The sequence below is a fragment of the Marmota monax genome, unplaced genomic scaffold (genome assembly GCF_021218885.2).
Source record: "Marmota monax isolate L192 unplaced genomic scaffold, Marmota_monax_Labrador192_F-V1.1 WCK01_AAM20220418_F8-fsc00024, whole genome shotgun sequence".
Classification (NCBI taxonomy): Eukaryota; Metazoa; Chordata; class Mammalia; order Rodentia; family Sciuridae; genus Marmota; species Marmota monax.
Window position 1 is genome coordinate 21445181 of NW_026695224.1, and position 24015 is coordinate 21469195.

Genomic DNA, 24015 nt, shown 5'->3' on the forward strand with positions numbered 1-24015 from the left:
TCATTTCTCTCAGAACACTGTGTTGACGCCACTCTGAAATGTTTGTGGTATCTGGATCCCTTCCACATCCATTACCATTACTCTAATCGAGTTTTTATCTTTTTCCCAGAAAATAAAATTCCTTCAACACTACTATTGCAGTCTCTAATTTCTCCTTTCCCAGTTGATCATCCACATTGACCTAAAAGTGGAGGAAAGATGTGGGAACTTGACTCCCTACTGAAGGAGAGTTATTGAAATTTGCAGGTTATCGCTTTAAATGCTAACGAATGATCTAGGTTTGTGATTCTCAAACTTGAGCATCAGAATCACCTGGAGAGCTTGTGAGAACAGATTACTGGCCCCCATCCTCCGTTTTGGATTTAGTAGGTCTTGGCAGGACTTGAGAATTTGCAATTCCCTTAAGTTTCAGGGGATGCTGATGCTACTGACCTGGGGGCCATAACTGGAGAGCTACCTTTTTTCTCCCTTTTGGTGCTGGGGCTTGAACGCAGGGTCTTGTGAATGCTAGGCAAGTGCTCCACCACAAAGCTATATTCTCAACTGAGAGGCCATGTTTTGAGATCTACTGATTTAGATGAATAATCTGAGAAATTTCAGATTTGAGCTATTTCCTAGTAAACACTAAGAATACTTAATATAAAGGATTTCTTGGCACTTAGAAACTTCTGTAGTACTTTTTTGTAGCATTTTAATCCCTTTTCTGTTTCCCTTTAACATTTTACAAGCCCCGGAAAGCCTTGGCATTTCCATTTATTCAACAAACATGTACTGAAAGCTAATACCGTGATAGATAAGCTTATATAACAGCCATGAGCAAATGGATAATTTGTGCAATGTCTAGGGGCACCTTCAGAGTTTTTGAGTTTGAAATTGGATCTTGAAGCACTACCAGGGTAAAAGCACTACTGAGGTGTGAATGTTCAGGGAATTAAGGGTAGTACCTCTGGGTAGCACAGGGTATCTGGGGGAGAATTTCTCAGAGGGTGGGCCCCTGGGACAAAAATTGTTTTTTTTTTTTTTTTCCACCAGGGATTGAACCCAGGGGTGCATAACCACTAAGCCACATCCCCAGACCTTTTTAAAAAATTTATATTTTGAGATGGGGTCTAAGTTGATGAGGTTGGCCTCAAATTTGAGACCCTCCTGCCTTAGCCTCCCAAATGCTGGGATTACAAGCATGTGCCACAACGCCCAGCACCCTGGGACAATTTTTGAAGTTTGTGGCTTTTTAGAAGGCAAAGGACTCTCAAAACACCACTCCCAAAATTATGATCACTTAAAAAAAGTTTGCTTAGGGCTGGGGATGTGGCTCAAGTGGTAATGCACTCTCCTGGCATGCGCGGGGTGCTGGGTTCCATCCTCAGCACCACATAAAAATAAAAAAAAATAGAGATGTTGTGTCCACTGAAAACTGGAAAAAAAAAGTTATTTGCTTAACAAATAACTAAGGATCCATCCAAACTTGAAGACCCAAAAGTAATGAAATAATTAGTACATAGTCCTTAAGACTAATCAGATGGTTAATATTAAAATTTTAATTTTTTTTTTCAACACTGGGGATCAAACCCAGGGCCTTGAATGTGCTAGGCAAGTGTCCTACCACAAAGCTAGATCCCCAGAGCCTCCCTCCCCTCCATTTTAAATTTTATTTTGAAACAGGGTCCAAGTTGCCTGACTGGCCTGGAACTTTGGATTCTTCTGCCTCGGCCTTTCAAACAGCTGGGATCCTAGCATGGACCACCACACTTGGAGATTAGTATTAATTTTAATCAGCGTGACTAAAGGTGAGAAATTGAGCCCATACAACTCATCAATGTTGAGGGTCCAGATCATCAGTAAAGAATGTTGATTCAAAATGTTTTACTAATTCATACAGATCTATGTACTCTGTAAAGGGAATGGGGTTGGCTTGGTGTGGCAGGTTATTTTATGGACCCAGCCAAGTGTTTTGAAGTTTTTAAATTTTTGTTGCAAGAACTGATGTGTCACAAAGTCCTGGACTTTTGTTTTTAGAGCCTAGGACAAAGCTTGACACATGGTAGGTGAAAAGTTGCCAGAACTAGCAAATGCAAATAAGAGATAATTAAATTTGATTTTCAGATAATCAGCAAATACTTTCTTTTGTATAAATATGTCCCTTGCAGTACTTGGGACATGTTTTACATTCTTGTTTATATGAAATCAAACTAAGTACGTCCTGTATTTTATCTGGCAACCCTACTAAGGAGCTCAAGTGATGTCTTAACTGGAAGGTCTTCTCTCACCTGGAACACGGGGTTAATAATTGTACCCGCCCCCATAGGGCTGACAGAAAAACTAAATAAAGCCCGTGGCACTCAATTTACATGATTGCTCGGGGATCACCCATCGAGCGCAACACCTTTCCGCTGGCGAACACTCGGGCGATAAGAAGGCGGCCTTGGGGGTCACAGGTTCCTGGGCCCAGCCTAGGTTGCCCGCACCTGCGAGCCCGGCCAGCCTCTTCCGGGTCAGGTGACCGCGCGCGGCCACGTGACCCGGCCCGAGTGCGGGCGGTGGAAGGCGGAAGTGGGAGAGGAGTTGGGCGCCGCTTCTGTGGCCGCGGCAGGTAGCGAGCGCGGGCGCGGGGGGCGCGGTGGCGGGCGGGCGGCGCGAGGCGGGCCGGGGGCGGCGGGCGGCGCGGGGTGGGCCGGGGGCGGCGCGGCCCGGGCGCCGGGGGGCGGCGGCTTCCTGTGGGAGGGGCCTGGCGCGGCGGTTCCGGCCTCCGAGGAGGGGTGTCCCGACTCCCGCCGGAGCGGGGTGGGCGCGCCGCCGGCCGTGCGGGGGCAGCGCCGGAGCGGGCGCCGGGGTGGCCGCTCTTGTAGTGGAGAGCGAGGGCTTCCGGAAGGGGAGAGGAGCGATCTTAGTGGAGGGATCGGCACCCAGGAAGGGGCGACTTGGGACCGAGCAGGGAGGGGGTGCCTGGGAGTGGGCGTACGGAAGGGAGCGACCGGGAGAAGTCGAGAAGAAGATGTGGCCTGACCCTCCTCTGAGAGTGTCTGTCTTCCTTCCTCTTCGGAAATGATTGCTACCCGCGACTTTGATTTCGGTCCCATTCAGTTTTTAAACTTCAGGAGGGATCACAGCATCTTGATCATCTTCCTTTCGTCACACCCACTTAGTCCTGCTGGTGTAGGGTTTTTACTTCTTGGAAAACTAGCCCTTCGGATCATATTTCTTTGAAAGATTTTCCCCTGATCTGGTCATCTTGGAGGCTAAAAACTAAAAAGGTGTGGGCACTTCGCTCTAGTCATAAAAAGGCTTTTAACCTACAATATTGACCGCGACCTACGCAAGTGTTAGCTCAGCAACATAGAGGTTGTTGGAATCTTGGACGGAGAAGTGTCAACCTATACTGCTTTAAGACTTTTCCGCTTTCTTAGGCTTAAATTATTCAGCTTTTCTTACCATGTGACTGCTTATCTTGACAAACTGTAACTAGATAGGGTGACTGAAAGGTCTGCGTTGTGTTCTTTAGAATTGTGACCTGGATCATGGTTTTGAGGCTAAATAGCTGTGTTAAATTGTTCCTTCTCCTTTCCATTCGTGTTTGCTAAAATTTGCAGAAACGAAATGACTTTAACGAATGCTTTATAACTGCAGTGAGTGTTCAAACTGAACTCGCGCAGGAGCCAGAGTCGTTTTGGGTTACAAGTAGGGGGAAAGAAGTATTTTGCTAGTGTATTAGGAGTTAAGGTTTTTTTGAGTATTTGACAAACATTTAAAAAGTTAATATTTGTGGCAGCCCCTAAGAGTTAGGTTGGTGAAATGGTTATTTCCATTTCACAAGGAACAAATAGACCTAAGAGAACTCACTTGATTTTTTTTTTTTTAAACAATTAATTGCTTTCTTGGTTACTAGTCTTTCTTCCTGCTAGACTGCATATCCTTCAAGGGCAGGGTTTCATTATTTGGCTTCCTTGGCTACTGCTCTGGTGCTTGGTATGTTGTGGGCACCTGGTCAATGTTAGGTGAATAAAGAGTTTTTAAATCATACAGCTGTAAGTGGTGAATAGGAATTCCAACTCAAATCTTTTGTTCTTTCAGCACACAAGCTTGCCATTTTCTGTGTTATTGGACCATGTGAAAATGATAAGGGTGAGAAAAAGGCATGGATTGACTTGTCTCTCACTTTTCCATTTGCAAAGATCTTATACTAACATCTCATTTAATCTTCATGATCTTGTGAAGGTTGGTATTGCCTTTATTCTAGAGATGAGGAAACAGGCTTATTGGAATCCTTTGTTTAGATTCCAGAGCTAGTAAGTGAGCAGGGACTCAATCCCAAGTCTTTTCAATTTATAGGAACAAGAGAAAAAGTTTTATTTTTGAATATTTTTCAAGTTAAAAAGTATGATATTTTATGGAAAAATTAGTGTTGGTCACTAAAAAAATTTTAAATGTGTCTGAAGTTTAGAAAATCCTTTATTGAACTTTCTTAGTCCTTTTTGTGCTGCTACAAAAATCCCATAGACTTGGTAGTTAATAAACAATGGAACCTTATTTGGCTCACAGTTCTGGAGGCTGGGAAGTCTGAGTTCAAGATTGTAGGGGCTGCATCTGATGAGGGCCTTCTTGCTTTGTCATCCCATGGCAGAAGGCATCACAAGGCAAAAGAACATGTGTGTAGGGGAAATGGAACGTGTGTCCAACAGACTTTTTTTAAAAAAAATTTTTAGTTATTGACAGACCTTTATTTTATTCACTTATTTATATGCGGTGCTGAGAATCGAACCCAGTGCGTCACACATGCAAGGCAAAATGCTATACCACTGAGCCACAATCCCAGCCCCTGCAACTGACTTTTATAAGAGACACACTTTCAAGTTGACATAATCCACTCATAACCTAGTTAGCTCTTAAAGATCCCATCTTTCAAAACCGTTGCACTGGGATTAGGTTTCTAACGCATGAACTTTGGGGACACATTCAAATCATTGCATACACCATAGTTGCCTCTTCCTGGGAAAATATTGTTTCATTCAGTAATAACATAAGCCTCTGTCCTCCTATGCCAGACATTATTCTAAAGTTGAACTCAACTGTCCAGTATGGTGTCCACTGGCCACATGAAGCTGTTGAGCAAGAGATATGCTGTGAGTGTAGAGTACACACCAGATTTTGAAGACTTGGCAAGAAAAATGAAAATGTCTCTGATATTTTTTATAGTGCAGTAAAATAATCGTATAAATATATGGTGATATACAAATACACTATAAATGATAACATTTTGGATTAGATTAAGTATAATATGTTTAATTTCGCCTGTTTCTTTTTAATTTTTAAAATGTGTTTCATAGAAAATTTATGTGGCTCCTTTTTTATTTCTATTGCACAGTGTTCTACTAAATACTGGGAATATAGCAGTACACAAGAAAGGCAAATGTCTCTGCCCTTTTGGATTTTTTTTTGGTACTGGGAATTGAACCAAGGGACACTTTACTACTAAGCTACATCTCTGGCCCTTTTTATTTTTTATGTTGAGATAGGCTCTCATTAAGTTGCTTAGGGCTTTGCTAAGTTGCTGAGACCGACCTTGATCGTTTGATCCTCCTATCTCAGGCTCCTGAATTGCTGGGACTATAGGTGTGTGCCACTATGCCCGGCTGTGTGTATCTTAAATTGTAGTGGGGAAGGACTCAATAAGAGAAATAACTAAGTAAAATGTTTATTATATTGTAATAAAGCAGAGAAAAGGGATGTGGAATGTTGGGTGGGGTTGCAATTAAATTTTTTTTTTTTTTTTTTGTACCAGGAATTGAACTCAGGGGCACTTGACCACTGAGCCACATCTCCAACCCTATTTTGTATTTTATTTAGAGACAGGGTCTCACTGAGTTGCTTAGCACCTAGCTGTTGCTGAGGCTGGCTTTGAACTCACAGTCCTCCTGCCTCAGCCTCCTGAGCTTCTGGAATTACAGGCATGTGCCACCGTGCCTGGTGGAGATGTAATTTTAATTTTTTTTTGGTAGTTGTGTATGGACAACATGCCTTTATTTTATTTGTTTTTATTTTTATGTGGTGCTAAGGATCGAACTCAGTACCCCACACATGCTAGGCGAGCACTCTGCCACTGAGCTACAGCCCCAGTTCCTGGAATTGTAATTTTAAATAGGGTTCTTAGAAAAGTTTCTTTGAAGCCAGGTGCCAGTGGTGCATGCTGGTGTAATCCCAGTGACTTGGGAGGCTGAGGCAGGAGGATTGCATGTTCAAAGCCAGCTTCAGCAATTTAGCTCTGCCTTAAGCCACTTAGTGAGACCCTGTCTCAAAATAATAATAATAATAATAATAATAATAATAATAATAATAATAATAAAAGGGCCAGGATGACATGCAAATTCATGGAGTGATCCACATTTTTAATAAATTATAACAAACTGTTAAAAAGAATCAGGCTCAGTGGTTAAGTGCCCCTGGGTTCACTCCCAGGTACCCCCCCCCAAAAAAAAAAAAATCTGAGAAGGTGACAGTTGAGTAAAGATCTGAAGCATGTAAAGGAAGGGGCCACGTGACTGAATGGGGGCAGAGTGGCCCAGGCAAAGGGATGGGCAAGTTAAAAAGCTGGGAGGAAGGAGCTCACCTGGCGTGTTTTGAGCCAGCCAGGAGGCTAGTGTGGCTGGAGAGGAGTGGTTGAGCGAGGAATGAATGGGATCAGATCAGAGTGGTATTGGGTGTGGGATAAAAGGTGGGCAATTGTTAGAAGGCCTTGTAGGCCATGAGAAGGTTGTTGCTTTGCCCTTGGGAGGTGGGTTCATTGGAGGGTTTCTTTTTTTGGGGGTGGGGTGGGGTACCAGGGATTGAACTCAGGGGCACTCAATGAGCCACATCGTCAGCCCTATTTTATATTTTTTAATTTGGAGACAGGGTCTCACTGAGTTGCTTAGCACTTTGCTTTTGCTGAGGTTGGCTTTGAACTCTGGCTCCTCTGACCTCAGCCTCCCGAGCTGCTGGGATTACAGGTGTGTACCACTGCACCTGTCTCCACGGGAGGGTTCTGAGGAGTGGAGTGGACACAATTCATCCTGCCTTTTCCCAGACCCACTCAGATTGCTATGTGAAGTAATGGGAGCCAGAATAGAAACAAGAAGAAAGTGAGGAGGACACCGTCACACTCTCAGTAACAGATGCCTCCTGGATGTGTTTTGAAGCACAGCAAAGGATTTGTGGATGAATTGACTTGATTTAGAGTATTAGAGGAAGAGAGGAGCTGGAGCTAACTCCAAGGTCTTTGGCATGAGCAGTTGGAAGAATGGAGTTGTCATTATGGCGGTGGAAGCCTGTAGGAGGAGTGGGTGGGGGCTCAGTTTTGTTCTTACTGATTGTAAAATGCATAATGGAAATTCAAGTGAAGATACTGTGGGCAGTTAGAAGTAGAAGTCTAGCAGTGATAGGCCTGGGCTAGAGATGTACATGTGGGGCAGTTCTATGGATGGTTTGGAAGTAAGGTGGATGAGGTCACTCAAGAAGAGTGCATCTTGCTAGAAATAAATCTCAGTTGATACTCTTATACTAGGAGGCTTTTTAAATACAGCAAAACATTGTACTATGTTTCTAGAAACTTGGGTTTCTCTCCTTTTCACTTCTCATTTAAAGACCCTTTTGAAAACCACAAGCTAATGGGTTCTTTTTTCTTAAGGAAGCTGTTCTTCCAACAGGGCATCTCTGTAGTGCCACTGCAATCAATTCAGTTGCCAATTTCTGGTGGGTTGGCAACCAATTTAGAGACCTCTGGGGAGGGTGAGAAGGAGACACAGCCAGGCAGCAGGGATAATGGGTTGTTAATGTTTAAAATATTGGTTTCACTGAATAGGTATTGAACATAGCTTTTTGTCACATACCCCACCATTTTATAGATTTAACACAAATAGAACCAACCCTAGGTGAAGTGATCTGTGTGAGGTCATGTAGCCAAGAAATAGAAGAGCTGGGATTTGAATCTTGAACTTGTGAGTTCGGAGCTGATGTTTCCATGAATAAGACAGTTGGTAGCAGATGTCTGAACATCATCTCCCATTGGGATCAAATCTGTGAGCTACTTTTGAGTGACTTTGAGTCACTTAGAACTATTATGGGTTCTGGAATTTCTGAGAGGTGGGAACAAAAGGGAAGATTGTGTTTCCCTTAGATTTCAATTAGAATCTTTTTCAGAAGGCTGCAAGTTCCCTGTTTTTTTTTTTTTTTAATTTTTTATTGTTGGTTGTTCAAAACATTACAAATTTCTTGATATATCATATTTCACACTTTGATTCAAGTGGGTTATGAACTCCCATTTTTACCCCATATACAGATTGCAGCATCACATCAGTTACACATCCATTGATTTACATATTGCCATACTAGTGTCTGTTGTGTTCTGCTGCCTTTCCTATCCTCTACTATCCCCCCTCCCCTCCCCCCTCCCCTCCCCTCCCCTCCCCTCCCCTCCCCTCTTCTCTCTCTACCCCCTCTACTGTCATTCATTTGTCCCCCTTGTATTATTTTTCCCTTTTCCCTCACTTCCTCTTGTATGTACTTTTGTATAACCCTGAGGGTCTCCTTCCATTTCCATGCAATTTCCCTTCTCTCTCCCTTTCCCTCCCACCTCTCATCCCTGTTTAATGTTAATCTTCTTCTCCTGCTCTTCGTCCCTACTCTGTTCTTAGTTTCTCTCCTTATATCAAAGAAGACATTTGGCATTTGTTTTTTAGGGATTGGCTAGCTTCACTTAGCATAATCTGCTCTAATGCCATCCATTTCCCTGCAAATTCTATGATTTTGTCATTTTTTAATGCAGAGTAATACTCCATTGTGTATAAATGCCACATTTTTTTTTTATCCATTCGTCTATTGAAGGGCATCTAGGTTGGTTCCACAGTCTTGCTATTGTGAATTGTGCTGCTATGAACATTGATGTAGCAGTGTCCCTGTAGCATGCTCTTTCCAGGTCCTTAGGGAATAGACCGAGAAGGGGAATAGCTGGGTCAAATGGTGGCTCCATTCCCAGCTTTCCAAGAAATCTCCATACTGCTTTCCAAATTGGCTGCACCAATTTGCAGTCCCACCAGCAGTGTACAAGTGTCCCCTTTTCCCCACATCCTCGCCAGCACTTGTTGCTGTTTGACTTCATAATGGCTGCCAATCTTACTGGAGTGAGATGGTATCTTAGGGTGGTTTTGATTTGCATTTCTCTGACTGCTAGAGATGGTGAGCATTTTTTCATGTACTTGTTGATTAATTGTATGTCCTCCTCTGAGAAGTGTCTGTTCAGGTCCTTGGCCCATTTGTTGATTGGGTTATTTGTTCTCTTATTGTCTAATTTTTTGAGTTCTTTGTATACTCTGGATATTAGGGCTCTATCTGAAGTGTGAGGAGTAAAGATTTGTTCCCAGGATGTAGGCTCCCTATTTACCTCTCTTATTGTTTCTTTTGCTGAGAAAAAACTTTTTAGTTTGCAAGTTCCCTGTTCTTGTCCCCAATCCCCCTAGCTTATAAAGAGTCAGTGATTTAAGAGGTAATAACTACTGGGAAAATACCAAGGACCAAGACAGGGAAATCCTGACCTGAGGCCAGTTGTCTCCCTCAAGTCACCTGTGCCTTTTGCTTCTTGTTTTGTTATGAGATTGGTTTTCCTATCTCTTTTATTTTATTTATTTATTTTTTTAAATATTTATTTTTTTAGTTGTAGTTGGACACAATACCTTTATTTTATTTATTTATTGTTATATGGTGCTGAGGATCGAACCCAGGGCCTCGAATGCACTAGGCGAGTGCTCTACCGCTGAACCACAACCCCATTCCCATCTCTTTTATTTTTAGTTTGTACTTTCATTGTGCTTCAAATGCTATTCCTCCCCATCCTCCCCCACCTCTATTTTTCTGTGCTTTGTCTTTGTTCTGGTGTTATTTGGCAAAGTTCACTTCTGTTTGATTATTTTTCAATATGGGCCTTTGGAGAATGGACAGTAATTCAATCCTGGACAGAGGAAAGAGGCCAAGAAAGAAGCCCTAGTATTGGAAAGACCTGGAAAAGCATGAGAGTATAAAGGAAAGGAGAGACTTTTGGATAAATCCTTCTATTGCAAATCTTTCAAGAAGTGGAGGCAGGGTTGATCTATAGTTAGAAATAAGCTCTGCCTTTTTCTGCAGCTGGTTAATTAGAAGGAAAATCTTGGTGCTGTTGGGTAGTTTTTGCTTTTTCCTGGTTCATTTTTCTGCTCGGTTCTTTGCATCTCAAGATCAGTGTTTACTGTTTTTTTTTTTTTTTTTTTTTTTTTTAATTCAAAGCTGGGTCAAGGGTTTAGCAATTGAGGTTGAGTTGCTGTATTCTCAGAGTCTAGAATTTTGATCTCAAGAATAGTAGTGTGTGGATGGTATTTCAAGAATACTTCGTAAGAGCTGCCTCTTTACTTGAACACATTTAATTGGCACAGTAATCTTATGAACTAAGTATTCTTTTTTCCCCCAGGACTGAGGACCAAACTCAGGGCATTGCGTGTTAGGCAAGCGTTCTGCAACTGAGCTAAATCCCCAACCCTGAACTAAGTATTCTTACAGATTCACTTTTCAGTTGAGGAAACTAAAATTTAGAGAGAGTAAATAATTGTATCATTCAGTGGCTTCTGCATGGTTAAGCCTGTTTAAGAGATTGGTATGAAAGTTTCTTGCTTTAAGAATGGAAAAGCACGATGCTGAGAGTGTGGCTCGGTGGTAGAGCATTTGCCTAGGATGGGGAAGGCCCGGGGTTCAATCCCCAGCACCAAAAATAAGATCAACCCATTCTTACAGTCCAAATGTTCATCAGCTAATGAATGGATATGCAAAACGTATATCCATGCAGCTGAATATTATTCAGCCACAAAAAGGAATGATGTTCTGATATATGCTGCAACAAGAATGAACCCCCAAAACATGCAAAGTGAAAGAAACCAGTCCAAAAAGACCACATATGTGTTACATGATTCCGTTTATATGAAATGTCTGGAATAGGCAAATCTAGAAAACAGACAAATGGTTTCCAGGGTCTGAGGACAGGGAAAAGTAGGGAGCGACGGCTGATGGTGTAGACTTTCTTTTGGGGTGATGATAGTATAACTCTAAAATAAAGTAAAACCCACTGAATCATATGCTTTAAAAAATGAATGTATTGCATCTGAATTATATTTCAATAATAAAGAATGGAGCAAGCTTTGTGCAGTGGTGCATGCCTGTAATTCCAGTGACTCGGGAGGCTGAGGCAGGAAGATTACAAGTTTCAGGCCAGCATCAGCCGTTTAATGAGACTCTTAGCAATTAAGTGAGACCCTGTCTCAAAATAAAAAGGCCTGGGAGTGGGGTGGGGGGATGTAGCTCAGTGGAAAATGGCCCTGGGTTCAAACCCCAGTACCCACACAAAACAAACAAAACCCAGAATGAAGTAGTCTTATTTCAAATGTGCCCTCTGTGTTCTGTGGAGGCCCAGTCAAGATTCTAGTGAAGAGACTGGGGTGTGGCTCAGTGGTAGAGTGCTTGCCTAGCATGCACAAGATTCTGACTTCCATCCCCAGTACTGCCAAAAAAAAAAAAAAAAAAAAAATTTAGTGCAACACCAGCAGCCTCTGCCCTTCTGGGTTCTGTGACACCACAACACGTGTCGTTTTCCTTCCTCTATTGTTTCCAGTAAATACATTAAAAGTTTTTTCTCCTTGCTCTTTTGACCTTAGATATTTCAAGTTTTTTTGACCAAGAACAACTGTGATAGGTCTCTGTTGTCTTTCTGGATGTCTGTGGAAACTGAGCAAGTAGGTGGACCTTGAAGTGCTTCTTTGTGCTAATGAGAAAGACTGTTCTTTTTGCCCCCTACCCCCTTAAAGGAGTTTCTTACTTAAAAGTTGAGGTGTAGGGGCTGGGATGTGGCTCAAGCGGTAGCGCGCTCGCCTGGCATGCGTGCGGCCCGGGTTCGATCCTCAGCACCACATACAAACAAAGATGTTGTGTCCGCCAAGTACTAAAAAATAAATATTAAAAAATTCTCTCTCTCTCTACCTCTATCTCTCTCTCTCTTTAAAATAAATAAATAAAAAAAAAAAACAGTTGAGGTGTAAGGCCACTATTTGTTCCCTTCAGCTGATTAGCCCTGGGCTGTATTTTGGATCTGGACTGTGCTCCAAAGCCCATGTGCCCAAGACTTGGTCCTCAGCTTGGTGCTCTTGGGAGGTGCTAAAATCTTTAACAGCTGGGGCCTTGTAGGAGGTTTTGTGGTCAACTGAGGGTGTGCCCTTGAAGGGGATGGTAGGACCCATCCCTTCTTCCTCTCATTTGTGTCCAGCCCATGAGGTGAGGGGCTTTGTTCCACCAAGAGCTCCCTGCCATGATATGCTACGTTGACCCTTAGTCCAAAAGCAACTGGTCAGCCGCCTGGACCAAAACCTCCAAACTGTGAGCCAAAGCAAGCTTTTTCTCTTTAAAAGTTGACCTCAGGTATTTGTTAGAGTGACAGGCAAGCTGACTACCACAGTCTGAAGTTGGTGGTTCATTCAAGATGATTCCATGGTCTCTCAACCAGGGGGTGGGGAGCAGCTGCCTTCTTGGTGGTGGGCCCCCATGATATCCACGCAGGGCCTGGGGTATATTTATGACCCTGATGGGAAAGGAAGTTGGAGATAAGGAAGGAGTAGACAGTGGGAGTGACAAGGAGTCCTTTGTGTGAAGACCAGAGACAGGCTGCCTGCTGTCTACCAGAGCCCTTCATGCTTCATTCTGTTTCCATTCATTAAAATAGATATTTTGTTCTCAGATTCTCTGAGAGTCCACAGCAACATGCACGGTTGTTGGGTGTGGCATTATGCTGTAGTGAAGCTGACACTTGTGCCCCGCTTCTCTCATGGTTTGGGACTTGTACATATGATTAAATTCACATCTTTCAAGTATGAGGGAGCATTTTAGAAATATATCATAACTTATCCATTCCCCCACTGATGAGCACTTAGGTTTGTTTACAGATATTTGCTATTGTAAGCATTGTTTCTTCTGCCTGTATTGGGAATCCCCCAACCCCCTTCAAATGCCTGGGGATGGAATCCTGGGGGTGGGGGTTCTGTATATGCATCTTCAGTGCTTCCAGAGGTTCTGAGGTGTCATCTAATTGCCATGACCTCCAGAAGCCTATGAGACTTCTCACCAACACTTATTGTCAGACTTCTAATCTGATGGTTAGCTGAAAGAGTTGATCATTTTACTGCTTTCCCAAAAGAAATTCAGTCTAAGGGAGTAAAACATTTTTTTTTCCTCATCTTTGTGAGGCTCTGGGTTTAATTCCCAGTACTGCCAAAAAACCAAAAAAATCAAACAAAAAACAAACAACAACAACAAAACTCCAAACAAAACAAACAAAAACCAAAAAATAACAACCCCAGCCCAAAATGATGCAGTGTTAAGTGTTTTTGTAAACAGAATATATCTTATAAATAAGGGAAATTCTATTTTGCCAAAAATCATAAAGCATAAAATTGTTTGACTTAAGCTGTGGAGAAAGTGTCAAGGTCAATGCCGCTTTGCTGTAGATACATTTAATTCTCATTATTTAATTCTTCCTGGGGCTGGGGATGTGGCTCAAGCGGTAGCGCACTCACCTGGCATGCGTGCGGCCCGGGTTCGATCCTCAGCACCACATACAAACAAAGATGTTGTGTCCGCCCAGAACTAAAAAATAAATATTAAAAAAATTCTCTCTCTCTCTTAAAAAAAAAAAAAGGACTTCCTTTCTTAGAGTAATATTGAGGGTTAATAATCATGTTTAGGGGCTGGGGTTGTGGCTCAGAGGTAGAGAACTCGCCTAGCATGCATGAGGCACTGGGTTTGATCCTCAGCACCACATAAAATAAAGATCTTGTGTCCACCTATAACTAAAAAATAAATATTAAAAATAACCATGTTTAGGCCAAACAACTCATTAAAATAGGGCTTTAAATAAATTTCTAAAATAGATTGAAAGATAGTAAAGGATGTTGAATAGGACTGGAATTTTACAGTGTTTTTATAGCAGTAGATTTCAAGCATGATTATCAGCTATCTGGAGGCCTCCTGGACGCTCTGGGTCTTGCAAGGTCAAAACTATTTTTCATAATAACACTAATTCTTTATTTACCTTTTCATTGTAGTTGTACTTGCACTGATGGTGTAAAGGCAAAGGTGAGTACAACTGTAGGTACCACAGTCGAGACAAAGTGTACTCTTGTCATTGTATTCCTATCTGGACACCTTCTTGTTAAGAAGAAAACATCCAGTTTCCTTTAAGAATGTTCTTGCCTGCTGAGGTGGTGCACACCTTTAATCTCAGGAGGCTGAGGCAGGAAGATTGCAAGTTTGAGGCCAGCCTGGGTAGCTTAGAAAGACTCTTTTTCTCAATAAGAACTGTAGATGTAGCTCACCTAGCATGCCCGAGGCCCCGAGGTTCAATCCCAGCACCGAAAAAAACAATGTCTTTGATAAAGTAGTAAAAGCTATTACTTTTATTAAGTTTTGACTTGTGAGCACACGTCTTTTTCACATTGTGTGTTGAAATGGGAATGGGCCTAAAGTGCTACTAACTCGGATGCATAAAGGCTGCTGGAGAGTAAGCACTCGTACAGTTATTTGAGTCGAGAGCTTAAATAGTGGCATTTTTCATGAAATACCATTTTTACTTCAGAAAACAACTAAGATACAACTAAAGTTACTAAATTTGGGAATTTGGCAGACATTTTCCTCCAAATGAATGAAGTGAGCCTGACACTTCAAGGAGAACAACTGGCAGTGTTTGCTGCCAGTGACAAAATAGGAGTTCTTCAGTGAAAATTAGAATTTTGGAACGCTTACATCTCCACCAAGAGCTCAACAGCTTCCCAAGCTTGGAGACTTATCTGATGAGATCATTGGTGACATTCACAAATGTGATTTTTCTTTGATACCGTATAATTAAATGTGTCAACATTTGGAATATCTACATGGCTCAATGAACCAATATTTTCCAAATGACAAATGACAACATTCCAGAATCTTATTTGAGCAAGAGATCTGTTCAGAGTGCCAGTTAGACTTCTGCTTCTAGATGGAGTGACAGGGACACCCGATGGCTAAGGATGTTTAGTATCTTTTCTTGGGTTTTTTGGCCATTTGGGGATCTTCTTTGGAGACCTGTCTATTCATATCTTTTGCCCATTTGAAGATCAGACTAGTTGTCCTTTTGTTGTTGAGCGGGGGCTTTCTTTTTTGGAGATATTCTGTTAGCCCCTGCCTCCTCCAGATTCTGCTGTAACAGTCCTGTTGCCTTCCTAGGCTACCCCAGGCCTTTCCACATTCAGTAGTCATTGCAAGACAGACAGACAACACCGCTGAAAAGCAGCATGGCCACAGTGGCTTGGATGTTTGTATTTTTTTCTTTGTCTCTTTTTTTGTCTCTGCCTTTTTGAACTTAAATATAAAAATTTAGTTCAATTCGTTGGTCTTCTCAGACAGTCTCTAAACCCACTGTTCTGCTTATCTTGCAGTTTCATGGTGATGATATGGCATCTGCCAGCTCCAGCCGGGCAGGAGTAGCCCTGCCTTTTGAGAAATCTCAGCTTACTCTGAAAGGTGAGTGGCTTTGTGTGAGGTGTTGTGTCATTGGAGGTCTGTCCCAATCTGGAGAAGAGGTAGAATTGCACACCACCTCATGATCTGGAGAGCCAAATTTTCTAAAGTAGCTGTTTATTCTCATAGGATTGTCAGCAGAGCTCTAATTCTTAAAAAGGAAGGAAAATAACTTGAGGAAGATGGGGGGAAAAAAGTAACTGAAATGGTCCGAAATGGTGATTTCTTCATGTCCCAGAGCTGTTTTCTATCTGTGTTCGACCCTTAGGCCATCTCATACAACCTCTCTGGGTTTCAGTTTGCTTGTATACTTTCATCTCTTTTCTCAAAAGTCACCTTCTTTACGGAGGCCTTCCTGTCTCCTGATCTATAGCCACCTCCCTCCCTGACTTCCTCACACCTGTCTCCTTCTCCGTTACATTTTTCTTCTCAGCCCTTGTCACTGTTTAACATACTACACATTTTCATTTTTTGATTTGTCAGCTGTGTCCCTCAATAGAATATAGGCTCCATGAGAACAGAGTATTTGGTCTGTTTCGGTCCCTATTGAGACCCCAGCCACAGTGAGAACTCAGTGTATATGATGGGGATCCAAGAGTGTAGCTCTGTGGAGTCAGCAAGGAGCAGGTGCCTGGAATGGGGTGTGGCACTCAGTACCTGAGTTCAGGCCTGCAGCATGGTCATTGGGAGGCAATTTTTTTTTAAACTATTTTTCATTAGAATTTCTGAGATGTAAATGTTATTCACTTATTTAATACATTCATGTAGTTCAAAATTATTTCCTTTCCCCAGCCCTTCAGTACCCTGCTTGGAGGAAACTAACATTGGTCATTTCTTTTGTGCCCCTCTAAGACATACCCAAGGGGAAGCATTTTTATAATTTTGATCACCAGATTGCCTTTCATGGAGGGAATGCTCTTAGCACTGTGCGAAAGTGCCTATTTCCTCACAGCTTTACCAACCATAGTGTGTAGGACTTCTATTTATTTTGTGGTGCTGGGGATCAGACCTACTGCATGTTAGGCAGGTGCTCGGCCCCTGACTTATGCCCCCAGTCCCTGTTGTTTAACATGTGTTTTTGTCATTTTATTAGTAAAAGGTTGTGTTTTGGGCTTGGGGTGTAGTTCAGTTATGGTGCTTACCTACCATCTGTGAAGCCCTGGGTTTGATTCCCAGCACTGGGGGCAGAAAGATTGTTTTCTCAGTGTAGTTTAATTTCCTACTTCTTTAATTATAAACAATGTTTAGCATCTATCATATTCAATGGCAATCTGTGTTTCCTTTTCTTGTGGCTTGCCTATTCATATTCTTTGCCTATTTCTGATTGAGTTGTTGAGTGTGTGTGTGTGTGTGTGTGTGTATGTGTGTGTGGTCTTGAAACATTTTAACTATTTTTCTGCTGTAGTCCTGTAAGTAGGGAAATGGGTTATAATGAACTGAGAAGGTTTTGACCTTGGGTCTGCAGCCTTTACTGGCTTCCCTAATAATCAGCAGGCCTGGGCCAAAGCAGAAGCCTGCTTATAGAATCTGGTGACATTCCAAGGTCCCTGTTTTGGGGGCATATTATTCATGACACATAATGATTCCTCAATGTTTCTGTGTTGCCTTTCCTTAAGGCAGGTTTTCTTACAAGTGTGGAAAGAGCTAACTTGACTGGTGTGTCTCTTATATGCATTCAGTAGGGATTCCATAGTACCATCCAGGAAAACAGTGGAGAGAGAGACATGACAACGTCATTGACATTGGTGGTTCTTACTCCCATTTCATTGATCCAGCCAATATAGTACAATTGAGGGGCATTACTAAGTGGTTCCCTCTGTTTATCCCGGTTGCCTTGTGTTTCTCCATAGTGAATGTGAGCATAGAGTCTTAAGGTTCTTTTTAAAATGCATCAAGGCCCTTAAACATAAACCATCATTTTGTCTGATATTTAACTCAATTAAAAAATCATAGCATAATAAAGCAAAAACTGGCTACTTAAAACCTCTTGAAAGGTAGTAGGCCAAATACTATCATGGTGCCTTTCTGATAGTATTTTTTCTTTTTACAGTGCTAGGGATTTGACCCAGGGCTTTGGTAGAACACTTGCATGCTAGGCAAGGGTTCTACCACTGAGCCATAGCCCCAACCTTCTAAGAACCTTTTGGGGGTATAAATTTTTGCATTTTTTTTTTTTTTTTTGTATTTGTGGTAATGGGAATGAATTCCATACCTCAAGCATACTAGACAGGTGCTCTCTGTACCACTGAGTACAACCTAAATGAAGATGTGAAGCTGGCATTTATATTTCATGAAACATTTAATAACCTTTCTACATAAGCTTGCTCAAATCTTGAGGCTTTTATTTTGACATATCTTTTGTGTATGTGTGTTTGTGTACTGGAGATTGAATCCAGAGGTGCTGTACCACTGAGGGACATCCCCAACCCTTTTAATTTTTTATTTTCAGTCAGGGTCTTGCTAAGTTGCAGATGCTTACCTTGAACTTGTGATCCTCCTGCCTCAGTCTCCCAGGTAGCTGGGATTACAGTCATGTACCACCATGCTTGGCTATTCTGGCATGTCTTGTAAGAACAAGAAGCATTCAAAACATAATCCCACCAATAACTATAAATTATAGAGGGGAAAAAAGTATCTTTGTACAAGTGGGATTTGACAGACTCTATGCCAACCAAGGGCCAAACTTAGCATCTCCAGTGGGAGGATAACGTAATGTAAATAGGAGGTACAAAATGAAACCTGTGTAAAGTCCTTGATACAGATGTCTACAGTGAGAGGCCAGGGTGTAGCTCAGTGATAGAACACTTGCTCTAAGCATGTATGAGGCCCCAGGTTCCATCCCTGGTCTACAAAATAAGCAAACAAAAAAAATGTACACTGAGGAAAGGATCAGAAAAATGAAAATTTTGGCATATTCTATAAAACATCAAGTCAAGTTTTTAAAAATAATCAGGGGGGTACAGGAATTGTAGCTCAGTGGTAGATTGCTTGTCTAGCATGTGTGAAGCCCTGAGTTCAATCCTGTCACAGGAAAAGAAGGGAGGGCATTGTAGATTTTAAAACATTAAGGAGACAACAGCCAAGTGTAATTTGTGGGTCTTGATTGAATCTTGGATTGGGAAAACCGGTTGTAAAACTGCTTGGAAGAATTGGGGGAAATTTGGATATGGTATGGCTCCCATGACAGAAAGAGTGACTAAATTTTTTTTAGGTATGATAATGGTGTTGTGGTTAGGTGGGAGAATGTTATTAGAGTTGGCATTCTGAATGTATTTAGGGCTGATCCAAGATAATGTCTATAACTTTCTTTCAAATAAAGTATATATATATATGTATATATATTAACATACACATGGACATACATGCCATGTTTCTATAACCTGTCCAATAAGGGTAACCTTTGAAGTCTCAAAGAATCATTTACATTTTAATTAAAATTAAGTAAAATTTAAAATTCATAGCTGACACACCAGCCATCTTTCAAGCTCTCAGTAGCTACATGCATTATCATAGAAGTGCATCAACTGGTGGAATGTTTCAGCCATCAGGGAATTTCTTTTGAATGGTGCTGACGCAGACCGTATAGAAATAGAACAAAAGCAAATGTGGCAAAATGATATCAGTTGGGGAAAGGTAGCCAAATATTTATTCTATTCTTTCAATTTTTCTGTGGATTAGAAACTTCCAAATGAATCTCCTAAATACAACATGTGATCTCAGGGCCTGGACCAGAAAAATAAAACATTTCTTTGTTTTTTGCTGTGATGGACATTGATAGGACAGTTGTAACAATTTTAATAAGGTCTGTAGAGGAATTAATGGTATCATAAAAATGTTAAGTTTCCCAAATTTGGTCATCGTTCTATTAGTTATGTTAAAAAATGTCCTTGTTCTTAGCTGGGTGCGGTGGCAGATGCCTGTAATCCCAGCAGCTTGGGAGGCTGAGGCAGAAGGATCAAGAGTTCAAAGCCAGCCTCAGCAATTTAGCGAGGCTCTAAGCAACTCACTGAGACCCTGTCTCTAAATAAAATACAAACAAAGGCTGGGGATGTGGCTCAGTGGTTAAACACCCCTGGGCTCAATCCCCAGTCCTCTCAAAAAAGAAAATGTCCTTGTACTTAGAAAATATGCTGTGTAGTATTTAGGAGTAAAGGAATACTTCTACTACTTACTCACAAAGTTTCAGGAAAAATTGTTTACAAGCAAGGTAAGGGAAAGGAGTTGTAAGGCACATATAGAAATAGTCAATATTGGTTAACTCTGAGTGATGGTTTAGAGGAATTATTTGTATTTTTCCTGCAAATTTCTATAAGTCTGAATTTATGTCAAAATCTTAAAAAACTTAAGGGAAAAAGGCTAGAGGATAGAAAAAGACACATCAGGATAGAGTTGAAAGATTTTAGATAAGTTATTTCACTTCCCTGAATCTCAGTTCTCTCAATTGTGAATTAAAGGGCTTGTTGATTTTAAAGAGATTGTCAGCCAGGCACAGTGGTGCATGCGTGCTAATCCCAGTGACTTGGGAGGCTGAGGCAGGAGGATCACAAGTTCAAGGCTGACTTCAGCAATTTAGTGAGGCCCTAAACGACTTGGTGAGAGCCTCTCTCAAAAACTAAAAAGGACTAGGGGTATAGTTCAGTGGCAGAGCCCCTGTGGGTTCAGTACCAAAAACAAAACAAAAAGATTATTTAACTCAAAATTATGAGACTCTAATTAATTATATTAAACTATTGCTCTGTTTTTTTTTTTTTGTAAAGGCACGCAGAGCTGATCTCTCACCACCAGGTGGCCTCAGCCAACCTTGGGCTATGTGTAACATGCTGCGTGTTTTTACTCTGGGTCCTACTTCAGTGCTGCAAACCTGGATTCCTAGTACCACCCCCTGTTGCTTCTGAATCTTAGCCACAGCTGGGCGTTTTTTTGTTGTTTGTTTCTTGCTTCCTCCTTGCTGTTCCTTTTGGATCTGGGGAATTATAGCTAAAAACAACCTGGTGGTCCATCTGAACTTTTTAAAATTGTAGGTTTTTATCGGGACTGCCACCTCTCTAAAGGCTCTGGGAGAAAGACTTGCTAACGCTCCCCCTGGGGGAGTTCAGGCAAGGGTGATCTTGTCGTCATGGGCGAGGAACATCATCGAGTCTTCTATTCTGGGGCACAGGATGGAAGGCTGTGACTGGGTTTCATCCTAGTGACCTGGAGCTCCCACCATGGGTCCTACTTGTTAGCAGACGTGTGCTCCTGGGAATAGCACTTGCTTGACTTTGTGCTCTGGGAGTCTTTGGCTTGCTGGTGCCATTTCTGTGAACACCAGAAATGCTGCCACATGAAGGCTGTGAACACAAGAGGAAATGCAGATGGCCAAATAGCGCATGGAAAAAATTCAACCTCACTAGTAATTTTAGAACAGCAATAGGACAGATAAGCAAAGTCTGGCAATGACACACAGTGTTGTGTGGAGTCAGACTGGCTGGGTATACATTCTGGCCCTTGCTCCATGCGTATGTAACCTAGGGTAGTGACCTTGCTTCTCAAGCCCATTTTCTCCTGGGTATAGTGCAGGCGATGATATATTCTCTGCTTCATGTGTTTGTTGAGAAGATTCAGTTAAACCATGTGTGCATACCAGCATGTCTGTAATAAGTGCTCATTAAATCTTAGCTATTTCAAGTTATTATTCTTTAAAGTGTATCATTTGCAAAGAGTAAAACAAAAAAAATAGTACTTAGTGCTTGGCAGCAAAATGGATATGCTCACATAGCCCTGCTGGAAGGCTTCATGGTTTACCCCTTAGGAAAGATTTGAGCAGTTTTAAGAACTTTAAAAATTTTTTCATATCGTTTGGGGGATGCTCAGGGATACATGCAAATATATGCATTTTTGGTATCTTTTCCAGGGCAAAAAACTGAAAGCAATGTTTTCAACAATGAAGAAACATTTAATATATCCATAAAATGGGCTTATATTACAGCCATTTAAAATAGATTAGGGGCTATAAATAAGTGATAGAGCACCTGCCAAGTATGTACAAGGCGCTGGGTTTTTTTTGATCCCCAGCACTGCAGAGGGAAAAAAAAAGGTTTTGGAAAGAAAAGAATATTTAAAGAATTGGGGAACTAAAAGTCTGGAAGAATTACCAGTGATAAATTGGTAATGATAATTATCTTAGTGGTTTCGGGTTAGGAGTGATTTTTTTTTTTTTAGGCTTCATATTTTTTTAGTATGCTCATATTTCTTTGAAAAGCTTATTTGGAATCAGAACAAAACAAAATTTAGTTTTTTAAAAAACAGCCATAAAGAGCCAGAACATCTGCCACAGGGGGGCATCTGGGAGCCCTCTGACTCACTTTGACTTTTTCTTCCTCTCCCGCCCAGTGGTGTCAGCAAAGCCCAAGGTGCACAATCGTCAACCTCGAATTAACTCCTACGTGGAAGTGGCGGTGGATGGACTCCCCAGCGAGACCAAGAAAACTGGCAAGCGCATTGGGAGCTCTGAGCTTCTCTGGAACGAGATCATCATTTTGTAAGAGAAAGTCGCTTGTTTTGGAAAGGGAAGCGTGAAGGTGCTCAGAGGGGTGCAGGGATTCCAGGTTCCTATGTAGCCTTAAGGCTCTCTGCCCTTGGTCCCCAGAGTGCCTGTGTCCAGGTGTTTGTACCTCATCGAGCTCACAGAGTGTTCATTATTAGCTAGAGGATTACAGGCTCATTGTTGTGGGGGAAAGGGTGTGTGTGAGTGTCTTCCTGCTTTGTCCCCCCAAAATTTTAGCAGTATAGTTGGGTTGTTTTCTTCTAAGTTATGGGAGTGACTGAACTTGCTCAGATGTGATGAATCAGGTATTTGTTTTTCAGGAATGTCACAGCCCAGAGTCATTTAGATTTGAAGGTCTGGAGCTGCCATACTCTGAGAAATGAACTGCTAGGCACCGCCTCTGTCAACCTCTCCAATGTCCTGAAGAACAATGGAGGCAAAAGTACGTATGACACGGGTGACAGACGTGATTCATTTGTGGGCTGGGGAGGACATGGCAGGTAAACGTGGTAACACACTTCCCTCCAGGACCCAGGGGCTGCAGTGGTTCTGCCCCTTTGGATGCTGTCCATAAAGTTTTAGGAAGGCTGAGAGCTCCTTTCTCCTTCTACTGGGGTTCAGCCTTCTCTGCCCAGGGCCTCTGGTAGTGGGATGCGGTGCCATGTCCCCTGATCCTTCCTGTGGAGTGGAGACTCCTACCTCTGCCCCTCTTCTGACTCAGACGTTGTGAGATGTTGAGTTAAACTGTCAAAAGCCTCCAGCCTAAATCATTGCTTTTCTCAGCTGAGCCCAGAACAGAACAAGGGAGCTGTGTGTGTGTGCGTGTGTGTGTGCGCAAGAGCGTGCTAGCGTGCTTGTATATACGTGTGTGTGTGTGTGTGTGTGTGTGTGTGTTCAGGACAGTGTTACATATGGTGTCCTGTGCTTAGTAGGTGCTCAGGAGATGGTTGAGATGTGATGGCAGCTCCGTCTTAATTATCGAAGGTGCCTCTGCTGCCTAGTCTTATAAATCCTCATGTCTGTTCCTTGCTGTTTGTGGTCATTGGCGTAACCCGCGCCTGTGGCCGTTGGACCCTCCCTCATAAAGCCTCTATTCAGAGCAGTACCATATGTGGCAACTGAATGCCTCAGAAAGAAAGACTCCTTTTTCTCTTGATGTCTGCTGTCTAGAAAATATTTTCGGAAAGCAGATTCAGCTCAGGAGGGCTGTGGGGGTGGGGGTGTTGAGTTCCAGGGAGAGTATTGCATTAATTCAAGAGTCTTTTCTTTCTGAGCCTGTCCTTTCTGCTGGGCCACTTGAGAGGCGTTTGCACCTCCTCTGGTCTTTTCCTTTCTGCTGGGCATGTAGAAATGTGGTGAACCTTCTCTGGCCTGAGAAATCGGCTAGGATCAGAGATGCGCCTCTGGTTTGCTCCTTCAGGGAGCTCCCCACGCGCATCTTCTGAGTTGACCTTTACTTTCCAGACCCTAGCCTGCTCTTTGAGATTTGATTATCAAGGAATTATCATTATTATGTTATTCGGAAATATACTTGTGAATATTCTCACATCAGGATGTAGCACTAGCACAATTGGTCTTTTCTTTCCTTTTTTGTTTGTCCAGTCAACATTCCTCAAAAATTTTTTTTTTTTTTTGTGGTGCTGGGGATCAAACCCAGGGCCTCATGCATACCTTAAGCATGGCAACTAGTGATAATTATTGTTAATATATATATTTGTGTGTATGTGTATGATACTAGGGATTTACCCTGGGGGAATTCTACTACTGAGTTATTTTCCCAACCTTTTTAAACTTTTTTATTTTGAGATAGGGTCTTCCTAAGTTGCTGAGGCTGGCCTTGAACTTGCCATCCTCCTGTCTCAGCCTGCCGAAGTGATGGGATCACAAGTGTGCACTGCTGCACC

The 24015-nt window shown here is 42.1% G+C and overlaps 1 protein-coding gene across 3 annotated transcripts in view; it reads left to right on the plus strand.

Moving 5' to 3' along the window:
* The first annotated feature begins 2480 nt into the window (after window positions 1–2480).
* Wwp2 (WW domain containing E3 ubiquitin protein ligase 2) overlaps window positions 2481–24015 on the plus strand; it is a 126746-nt gene continuing 105211 nt past the window's right edge. The window contains exons 1-5 of one of the 3 annotated variants that reach the window (XM_046434644.2): window positions 2500–2590; window positions 14136–14166; window positions 15504–15588; window positions 21958–22105; window positions 22432–22553. In XM_046434644.2, coding sequence (XP_046290600.1) covers window positions 15519–15588; window positions 21958–22105; window positions 22432–22553 — 340 coding nt within the window. In that variant the 5' untranslated portion in view covers window positions 2500–2590; window positions 14136–14166; window positions 15504–15518. Of the gene's footprint in view, window positions 2591–2977; window positions 3252–14135; window positions 14167–15503; window positions 15589–21957; window positions 22106–22431; window positions 22554–24015 lie in introns of those variants that run through there. The other 2 variants (XM_046434647.2, XM_046434646.1) reach the window with 2 other exon arrangements.